The 10,261-nt window shown below is 48.9% G+C and overlaps 1 protein-coding gene across 3 annotated transcripts; it reads right to left on the bottom strand.

The window, feature by feature from the left end:
- On the bottom strand, positions 1 to 10,181 carry znf821 (zinc finger protein 821). Of its 3 annotated transcripts, none has more exons than XM_084682444.1 (7): positions 9,953 to 10,181; positions 9,522 to 9,632; positions 3,973 to 4,095; positions 3,565 to 3,683; positions 3,035 to 3,133; positions 2,156 to 2,322; positions 1 to 1,934 (listed from the first exon to the last, which is right to left on the bottom strand). In XM_084682444.1, the coding sequence occupies exons 3-7, from the start codon at positions 4,046 to 4,048 to the stop codon at positions 992 to 994; spliced, it is 1,404 nt and encodes a 467-aa protein (XP_084538570.1). In that variant the 5' UTR covers positions 4,049 to 4,095; positions 9,522 to 9,632; positions 9,953 to 10,181; the 3' UTR covers positions 1 to 991. The 3 variants fall into 3 exon arrangements, with proteins under 3 accessions (XP_084538570.1, XP_084538569.1, XP_084538567.1); XM_084682443.1 differs by having other exon boundaries at positions 9,546 to 9,632; XM_084682441.1 differs by lacking the exons at positions 9,522 to 9,632; positions 9,953 to 10,181 and having other exon boundaries at positions 3,973 to 4,280.
- Between the last annotated feature and the right edge of the window lie 80 nt (positions 10,182 to 10,261).

The following is a 10,261-nucleotide window of genomic DNA, read 5'->3' as shown; positions in this document are numbered from 1 at the left end:
AGCCGCTGGGCTGGCAGAGAGGACCAGAGGAGAGGGAGGAGGCTGCAGCTATGTGACCCTCACTCCTTTCACTGACAGTCCATGTGCAAAAGGTTTCTTCCTCGACGGAAGTGGCTGTTCCTATCAGAATGGGCTGTGTTATGGTCCGCAAGCCGCCCTCAGAAAAGAACACAGAAATCTCTTTACAACATGCTTTATATTGAACAGTACTATATGAAACGTTCCCTACCCTGTTCTTAACTAGCCTGGTCCTACCAGACTCTTGTACATTTCATTTGTACAGAGTCTGGGCACTGCCCATTGACAAGTGTTAACTTCCTTGAAGGCAGGTACTCTGTTGAAGTTTAAAACTATTGGATCTGCCCAGAGCTAATCTGGATCTGCCATAACCAATCGCTAGCGTTCGCCTTAGCCAACTCCTTCGCCACTAACGGAGCGAGCTGGAATATCAAACTTTTTCCGAACCCCGTTGGGAGGAGGGCCACGACATCATGGCCACCAACAAAACTCAGCAAAGATTGTTCTTGCTCCGGCTTTAACTTCTGGATATTCGTCAGCGTTGCCACAGCGGACCGATCAGCTTCGCTCGCATCTTTCTCCACCGCCATTACTGAACTACAACTCAAACTAGCGCACAACGTCATCGCTCCATCCACTCCCTCTGTTCGCTGATTGGACAGGTAAAAATTGTCCGGAGAAAACCGGCGAATATACCGCAAACCCAGACTGACTTACTGAAGGAAAATGAAAATTGAGCGGAAGTACGTAGGAGGGCGGAGCCAGGCTAGTTCTTAACGTCCTCTGTAATAAATTAATTGTGTTTTTGTAACAGTTGACCAAAGAGTTATCAAGTTAATCGACAAAAGAGGCTGGAAGGTAAACCAGCAAGCAATGGTTCGCTCTGTGACCAACCCACCCGAAGGCAGAATGGAAAAGTTCTCATGACGGCAAGAGTTCCAGTAGAGTATCACCCCCTGGTGGCCAGACCCTGTTAGGGCATCTTCATGAACAGGCCGTTGTCCAGTGAGGGCACGGGCATGGGGCAGGGGAACTGAAAGAGGCTCATGTCTGCAGTCAGAGCAGCCATGGCCGTGGGGTCGTGCTCGATCTGCGTCCTCAGAGACGGGTCGATCTTCTCCAGCCTCCGTTTGAGCCTCTTGGCCTCCCTCTCGCGGATCAGCCTGGCCTGCCTCTTCTCCGGCGTCTCGTTGGCCCTCTTCTGCCTCATGGCCTCCCTGTCCCTCTGCAGCCTCCGAGCCCTTTGCTCCTCCGTCTCCTGCAGCCTCTGCATCCTTTTGGCCTCGCGGTCGCGCAGCCTCCGGATCTCGCGCTCCTCGGCCGACTCGCACGCCCGCTTGGTCTTCTTGGCCGTGCGCTCGCGCTCCAGCCGCTGCATGCGCGCCTCCACGGGCTCGTTCTTCCGGCGCATCGCCCACTTCCTCATGGAGGGCGACTGGGCCTCCACCAGCTGCTGGTAGGCCACACAGCTGTTACACACCAGCAGTACCCCCGCCGGGTACACGGGCATGGGGTTCAGGATGTCTGAGAGGGGGGGCAGCCCCGCGGCCGAAGGGCAGAGGGCGTCGGGGAGGGGAGGCAGTGAGGGGAGGAGGCTGTCTGGCAGGGAGGGGAGGGTGTGTCCCGGGCCTTGGCCTGGGCCTGGTCCTGGGCAAGGGTGGGCTGAGCCTGGGTGGCTGGGATGGCCAGCTCCATGATGGCCGGGGTGACTCTGGTGGCCTAGGCCGGGGTTGTTGTGGTGGCCCGGGTGGCTGGGGTGGCCCGGGCCAGCATGACCCGGGTGACCTGGTCCTGGGTGGCCAGAATGTCCGGGGTTTCCCATGGGGCTGCTGGAGAGGGACTGGGACATGGAGCAGGTCTCGTCTCCACTGTTGCACTCCATGCTGCCTGTGTTGAGGATCTCTCTCAGCTTCCCGCTGAGGACAAGTACAGAGGAAAGAGGTTAGGATCATCAAAACTAATCCAAACAGTCCTGGGATGCAATAAACTGAAATAAACAAACTTGTAAATATACAAATTTGGCCTGAATCCTAAAAATGGATAGATGGGTTGATTTGGGGGAAGGCGGTGTTACTGCCTTCTAGAGCTCTGTGGTGCCCTTCTGCAGGTCTGAGGGAGTTGCTGTGCAACCACGGACCTGTTGAAGTTGTTGGTGTCGGTGAAGCGGGTTCCACAGACAGCACAGTTGGAGTGGCGGTCCTCGGAGTGGATGAGGAGGTGGCGCCCCAGGGAGCCGGGGGAGCTCAGAGCGCGCCCACACACCGGGCACACATAGCTCTTACTGCCACCCAGCATGGAGGTGTGCTACAGAGAGACAGACAGAGAGAGAGAGACAGACAGAGAGAGAGAGACAGAGAGAGAGAGACAGAGATACAGAGAGATAGACAGAGAGAGAGACAGACAGAGAGAGACAGAGATACAGAGAGAGATACAGAGAGACACAGAGGGAGACAGAGAGACACAGAGAGAGAGAGAGACACAGAGAGAGAGAGAGAGAGAGAGAGAGAGACACAGAGAGACACAGAGAGACACAGAGAGACATTGAAAGAGAGATAGAGCGACCGAGAGAGAGGAAATGGGTGGAAGACAGAAAATAACGTATTTATATTGAGGTACAACATCAAAACAATGCATTACACATGAACTTCAGAGCCACAGAATCTCATTGTTGGTCCATGTGAAATTCTATTCCTAGTCATGAAATCAGTTCACAAACAGGGTCAAACATCAATTCGGACAGAGTAAGTCGATTACTGGATCATTTTAGACTCCGATATAGCCGCCCTGTCCAATTGGGAGGTGATGAGAGTTCCGACCGGGGTTTAGAGACGATTACCTACTGTCGGCTCATTAGACCCCTGACCCAAACGCAGGGGCTAAGCAGGCTTGGTTAACTAAGCTGGACTAGCCACATTAGGGTTTGGCACAGTTGTGCAAGGATAGACTGGGCAGTGCCAGCTTAGTGATGGGCTGTGCTGCATGTAGTCGGCGCTGTATTGGTCGTGGCTGCACTAACCTGGTAGACGTGTGCAATGAGCTGCTCTGGGCAGCTGAAGTCCAGGGTGCAGAGAGGACACACAAAGTTGCTGCCCAGGTCGGCCCCATCCTCGTTCTCCTAGGAGGCATAGGACACGAGACGGTCAGGGACATGGGTCAAGACCACACACGGCAGACGATGTTCAAACCTGCAGCCCGCCCTTGATAACCCGCTGGATATCAGGCACACTAGACATGGGACTGTCCTGATTCATAGTCAAGCTGTCAAGCTCCTACTTCTCCTTGAGCTATCTGCTTGGTCCTAATGGCAGGAGAATGCTGGATGTGCTGGGGCACGTGCGTGTGTGTGTCAGCGTGTGTGAGTCAGGTGGGTGGAGGGTGGTGAGAGAGAGAACCCCCACAGGCCTCCACGAATCACGGACTGCTCCTGTGGCACGACGGGCGGCGTGGTCCTGGGGTGGGATTCACAGCATGCAAACCGAGACCGGGTCTCTCTTTCGAAAGCTGTGGAGGAACAGACAAACGTCGCCCGGGAGAAGCCCAGCTGACCTCTTTGACCCCTCCGCCCTGGAGGCGGCACTGTGCTCTCTTGGAGGTCATGTGGTCGTCGGCCGAGGTGTTGGAGGAAGAGTCGTCGCCGGGGTTGTCAAGGTCGCTGTCGCTGTCTTCTACGGGAGCAAACACAAAACTATTGACACAGGCGGACAACGGACGACGACCAGGTTGTGGTGGCTGAGATCTCAAGAGTGTCTCCTTCCCCAGTGATTCATCATCTCCTCATCACCGAGGAAAAGACTGAGGACAAGATCTGAGGCTGCTGCCCTCGGACCACCCGCTCTACGCAACGTGGGGAGAAGACGCAAGAAGCGACTCGGAAGATCGAGCGTTCTTCTGCACAAGCCTACTCGAGCGATCCTGCTGCATGCAGCTCCTGTACGGCCAACAGCCCTCACGTACCTGATATGCTGTCCTGCTCTTGGGAGTTGTTGCTATGGCATTCGCTGTCCTCGGTGAAGTCATCCCTGCCCTCCATGTTAATCGTGTGCAGAGGGCCCGTGATGCCTGCTGTATGGAACGGCCCTGGGGACACATGGGAGACAAATGGAGAGTCAGACCGGCAGCTACCACTAACCAGTCCCACCCATATGGCACCAGGCCTCCTCAGTGTACAGGCTTTACTCAAGGAATTTGCCACTCCCTTTCTGTGATCGGCCATCTAAATACTACAGTGGATGCCTTTGATTTATTTCAAACTGATCATGAGAAATCCTTTATGAATATGATAGAATGCAACACCCACTTCCATGGTGTGCGAGTAAAAAAAATGTCGACGCTGAAAAAGATCGCCAAAAGACACAAAGTCATTCTTACACGCTAGAGACCCTGTTTACCTATACTCTGAAGCTTCCCTGACAAAGATGCTTTTCCATTCCCAAACAAGCACAAACAAAGCTGCAGGAATACATAGGCGGGCGGCAGAAGAGTGCACTGACACATATGCATACACTCACCACACACACACACATCCCAACCCCCACTTTTTTTTTTGCTCATACACATATATCCATGCACGCACGCGCGCACACACACACACACAGGCATGCTGCAGTCCCAGGGGAAGGCAGCCTGCACTCTTTTCCACTAGCCTCCTCCTGCCTGCTAGTTGTCCTCCCCCCCCCCCCCTCTCTCTCTCTCTCTCTCACAGTACCACCCACACACAGCACAGCCTGGCTCACCCTCTGTCCTGCCTGCTCCGACGCAGCTCCCTCTCTGTTTCTATATCTACACCAGCAGCTCTGTGGGGGAGGCTCGTGCTTCGTACCCAGGCAGCCCATATGTGTCTGTTAACCCCTCGCGTTCCGACGCTCTCTCTCTCTCTCTGCGTTCCGGAAGCGTCTCTGGACGAGGCCCTTTCCGCAGGCTCGCCGGCTGAGTGTGGGGAGATACGCCGGCCGGGGTTCAGAAGGGGAGGATTGAACGCCCCCACCCGAGCTCCTCTCCTGTCCCCGTTTGAAACCGCCTCAGCTCGGGCCGAGCGCCGACGGGATGTTACCGATAACAACTAACGGCCACCCTCCTTTGCCGCAGCTCCGTTCACCAGAACGGAGCGGAGAAACCCGGGCTGTAGTTACCTGAGGCTTGCTGAGCTAATTGCAGCCTGGGTGAGATAGAATCCTGGAGGTGGAACACAAACACTGAGGTGCTAGGTCTGTGTGGGAGGGGGGAGGTGCCATCGCAGGGTGGCGTTTCACACGCGCAGGATTCCTCCCGAGGCTGCCTGTGTCAGTCCGCCGTTAACTGATTGTGGAAGAGTTGGTATGTGAACACAGTTTGGTCCCATTTCCCATAGTAATCCATGCACTCATTAGTATTGGTAGAGTGCTTCTGAGTGTTGAACTATGAACTGCTACAACAGGCTGGCTCCACGGCACACAGCCAATGATTGATGTGTGAGAGCTACCCATCCCCCACTGCTAGGCTCTGTCTGTACATCTGTCTCTCTCCTCACTCGCCCCCCCCCCCCCCCCTCGTCCCTCCCACCCCCCTGCCTTCGTCTCTGCCACTCTGATGTTATCTCTGAGTCTGTGTGTCTGTAGGCAGGAGGTGACGCAGTGTCTGACTGAATCCAGACAAAGAGACAAACTCATCAGCCAACAGACACAGTGGAGGGTGAGGGAGAGAGGAGAAGGGGGGAGAGGGGGGGGGTGGTGGTGGTGGGGGGAGACAAAACAAAACAGACAAAAGAGGGAATGCCAAAACTCTACTCAAACACCAAGCAATGGGGGTCCTGTTGAATTTAAGCTCTCTCCCGTTTTTCTCAACCACCCCACGCTCCAAAACACACAGACAGACAGACAGACAGACAGACGCATACAACTGTCTGAATCTCCAGGAAGTACTGGGGCCCCTGCCTTCCATCTCTGCATGCACAGGCACTGTGGTGTTCAGGAGCATGGGAATGGTGAAACAGACATCAGATAATCCCAGATCATGTCTCATTTTGCCTAATTGACGGCCTGGTATTTAAGGAAACTTTAGAAAAGTCTAATCCCCCCCCCCCCCCCCCAGGAGTCCTCCTTTCCAGTGAACTGTCTGAAATGAACCCAACTCTACTCAGAGACAAGTCCATGGAAAATGCGCTTACTGGTCGCTCTGACTTATCACAGCATTAGCCAGCAAATTGATTCAACTTACAACTTCTTTCTAAAAAGGCTAGATTTGCCCTTTGCAACCTACAAGCATAATATGGAAATTGTAGTATGTTTATCATCACAAAATCTCTAAAGGCTTGGTCTGCTATGCTTTTTCAAGCCCCCCTCCCTCCAACCCTCAACCCTAATTAGCTTAGACTATCTGATTAGTTTTCCTGTGCAGGTCGTCTGGTCGGTCTGTGTGGTCTAAGTAGCAACCTAAAAAACCAGTCCTAATATCTAAGTCTGTTAAAAAAAAAGTGTGTTGAGATCAGTAGGAAAGAGAGTAGAGAAAGACGAAAAAGTCCTAATGTATTCCTGCCTTGTCTTGAGTTGGCTAGCCTGTCAGTCTTGTCTGGCGGCCTGTCTGTCTGGCTGCAGTCTGATTGCCTGCCTGCCTGTCTGTCATCTGCCTGCCTGCCTTTGTCTGTCTGCCTGCCTGTCTTCCTGTCCGTCTTTGTCTGTTTGTCTGTCTACGTCCTTGCACCAGCTCTATGGAAGAAAATATTTTTTTTGCCAATCTCACTACACTGGTTACTTCAGCAGTCGCACTAAATGGGAAAGCCTCTGTCTTTTATGATAGTGTATAGGCTAAGTGTATAGGCTAAGTGTATAGGCTAAGTGTATAGGCTAAGTGTATAGGCTAAGTGTATAAGCTAAGTGTATAAGCTAAGTGTATAGGCTAAGTGTATAAGCTAAGTGTATAGGCTAAGTGTATAAGTTATCAATAAAATGTCTGAGTCTGAATAGTGTACGTTATGTTTGATTGTGGGCCCTGCTGAGAATCCAACCACATTGCTTTTCCTGTTACAGAACAGCATCTGATCTTATTAACCAATAGGGATTACTGAGTGAGAGCGAGATGTATATCAACGCTGTCTTTAAACAAACTATATTTAGACGAGAAGCCTAAAAGGATGCATATCCTGGATTATTTCGTAAAAATCCACTTGGGTGGATTTATATCTGTGTCCTAAGGTCTGTGAAGCAGCCGTTTTGTAACTATGGAGAGACACCAGCTTACAATGGGAAACAAGACCATGGGCAAAGAAGATTGATTCCAGCAGCTGTAGGGAGGTTTGATAGACAAACGGATCCATTCGATTACAAATACGTAGTCTATCTGCTACTTGACTCCAGGACTAGTCGGACACAAGGAAGAGCTCTACCTGGCCTAAATAACAAGACCACTCCCAATCATGGTACAAGGTGGCCCAGTTGCATGCTTACAAACTTCACAACACCGTTTAGCCTTCAGGGTACACAATTTGACAAGATGCTTCTGAATGCCAGTGTTCTTATTATAGTAACACCAACAACAAAACCCTTTCATCTTCTTATAGACTTTCAGACTTATTTTTGTTTTTGTTATTATTTTACTGAAATTGGAAAGGTCCATCTAATATTGCCATTTGCACCAGGCTCTGCTGGTGCTGATGACCAATTACGGCATTTCAAACTAACACAGACCAACCTAAATGATCAAATGCACCTCATCAGACAGGTGAAGGTCTACAATCTGAGAATCATTTATTTCGGAGGATCAGATCCTGAAAGAGAAGCAAACATGCCGTTACGCAGAGGCAATGTAAGATAGGCTATCAGGTCAGATCCACTAAAAAGCGTTGACAACAGGGACCAACATGCCATGGCAAGTTTTCATACAGCTTCGAACAAAGATTTTTGTTAAAACCACAATTGCCTCAGCCCAGCATGCTAGTAAACACGAGGTTATGCCACCTCAATGAATTCCTTGGTAGTCAAGCAGAGACTAAGCGCGTTATCATGCTTTTTCTTCTTCTTTAGGAACAACCTTGCCAGCACAAAAGCATGGCAACTCGTTTCCAATTCTAATTGGAAAGAATGAGACCAAATAGTCGGAATGTTCATAGAACAGTCATGGAATGGTTATCTTCCATATGTGAGCGCTTACGCTTTAACGCTCCCATTACGAGTGGGATGAAAATGTCAACAGTGTTTTACGGTATAGCTGAGCTATTTGTTGACCGAATCAGGTAGAAGCGACCCTCAACAATTTAGCGCGTTCTTTCAGAACACAGAGCGTAACATGTGAAAACAATACAATACCTGAGATACATACAATTAACTTTGAAGGGGTTGGTCTGTTTTCGCCTGGACATATTATTCCCCACTCCCGGTTGGAAAAAACTCGAATCTCCTCCTATCCCCGACAAATGTAAAGCTTTCCCTGACCAATCCAGACGTCTTGTATAAATGCACTCTCTCCCTAAAGAATTGTATTGCTAAAATCATAGATGATAAAAATAAAAAATAATGCAGTATTCAAAACGATCTACCTAATGCAGAAATAAAAAAACGTTGAGTGTCAGGGACAGGCTATAAGAAATGAAGGCATGCATTGAAAGAAAAAAAATACTAAGTCCATGCCAAATGGCTGAAAAAGTGATCACATTTTTCTCCGCATTGTAGCAGTAACATTCTCCAGTTAATTATTAAATAAATGCAATTGTAAGAGACAACGTTAAGCTACTATCAATCCCGGGCTGAGATGTTATACGCCGAGCAGACCCGATCCTGCGTTGCTGTCGCTTTGCCAATGCACTGCAGCGATGCACGGGCTCAGCTGATCTCTATGCTCACAAAAGGCACACCGCAACGCATTGTGGGATGTACAATAAAACAGACCTCTCTCTGATACTTGTGAGGCTTTATATGTAAGACACATTACAACACAAAACGCGACTGTTAAACGGCAACGATGTCGGATAGTCATTTTTACAAACTACTGAGGACTGATTATCATAAGACTGCCGCATTTTATTATAAGTTAACTTCAATATTGGGATTATGGATGAGTTTAAATAGGTATGAACTTCAATAGGCTAATATGATAGCCTATTACATATTATCACATATGATGTGGCTTGGGGCAATGTTTCTGTTGGTTTTGTTAATTCGGCCTACAGGCAAAAAGCCAATTAACAAATAATTGTGTGCAGAAGTAGGCCTATGAACACCCGTAAGTACTCCAAAGCACATTATTGGTGTCTCCTCTCCGATACAGACTATCAGTTACTACGATGTCAGAATTTCATAAATGCTTTAGAAAATATATAGTTTCTCATTTATAAATGAGAAACTATTTATAAGTAAAAATACACCTAGTAGATAAAATAAATGTTTAAAACATGTACATAAATGATTACATACCAATAATGATCACTTCGGACATCATTACTTGAAAATCTGGTTTACTGTACAGAATTAACATAAGACCTATTTTAAAATCTGCTTATCAATATCGATTCAATACACTAGATGGAGCCCACAAACCTCACAACAATGTCATAACATTACTTGCTGACGTCATCACTGACTGCCACGAGGTGAGGTGTGCGGACCGCAGCACGACGTTGATAGGCAAATTATTATTCATCCGCAGTGCTGGCAAGAGACAAAAATATTTCAGCAAATCTATTCATTCACCAAAATCTGTGGCAATAGCATAAGCCATCAGAGAGCAATAATATGACGCATATATTACATCCAAGAAACAATGTCAACCTCACATCACAAAATGGCAAGTGAAAAAATTGAATTATTGTTGGATATCTCAGCCAGCAGTAGGGCGGAACGACGGCTATAGCATGTCAATGCATAGGTCTAGCCAGATATGGTGCTACACAACTAGCTACTACTACAGCTAAAGTAGCAAGAATGACTATTCTCATTGTTGCATGTAAAAAATACAGTAGCATATTCACCCATGCTGTCCGCTAAAATATCGCATAGCCGTTGTAGGTCTGTTCGGAGGCAGTGAAGGTGGAGTGAGAGTTCCCGAGAAATGGTTGAATATAATTCGCAAGCAGGGTTTGGAGCGTCGTCACTGAAGACATTCGTTTTGGTATAATGAATGGCCGCTGTAGCACTCGGCCACTAGTGATTCCTTTGTATCCGGATGTCTATTATGGGATCAAGTGTCCGTTATTGGACGGACATTCCGAAGACCCATAGTGATTTTCTGTTTTAAGGAATGGCCAGTTAAGGGTAAAATAACCATTCGACTTCACCAA

Source organism: Hypomesus nipponensis, chromosome 19 (genome assembly GCF_054491055.1).
Source record: "Hypomesus nipponensis isolate SF chromosome 19, ASM5449105v1, whole genome shotgun sequence".
Lineage (NCBI taxonomy): Eukaryota > Metazoa > Chordata > Actinopteri > Osmeriformes > Osmeridae > Hypomesus > Hypomesus nipponensis.
This window is presented reverse-complemented; position numbering and strand designations above follow the sequence as displayed.

Bases quoted from the DNA above. Each gene is read 5' to 3' on its own strand.
- znf821 (XM_084682441.1), bottom strand. From the start codon at position 4,231: ATGGCCGATCACAGAAAGGGAGTGGCAAATTCCTTGAGTAAAGCCTGT. The intron at 3,684-3,972 runs GTACGTGAGGGC...TTGCTCCCGTAG, and splicing joins AGAGCAGGACAGCATATCAG to AAGACAGCGACAGCGACCTT. The intron at 3,134-3,564 runs GTCAGCTGGGCT...TATGCCTCCTAG, and splicing joins AGGGCGGAGGGGTCAAAGAG to GAGAACGAGGATGGGGCCGA.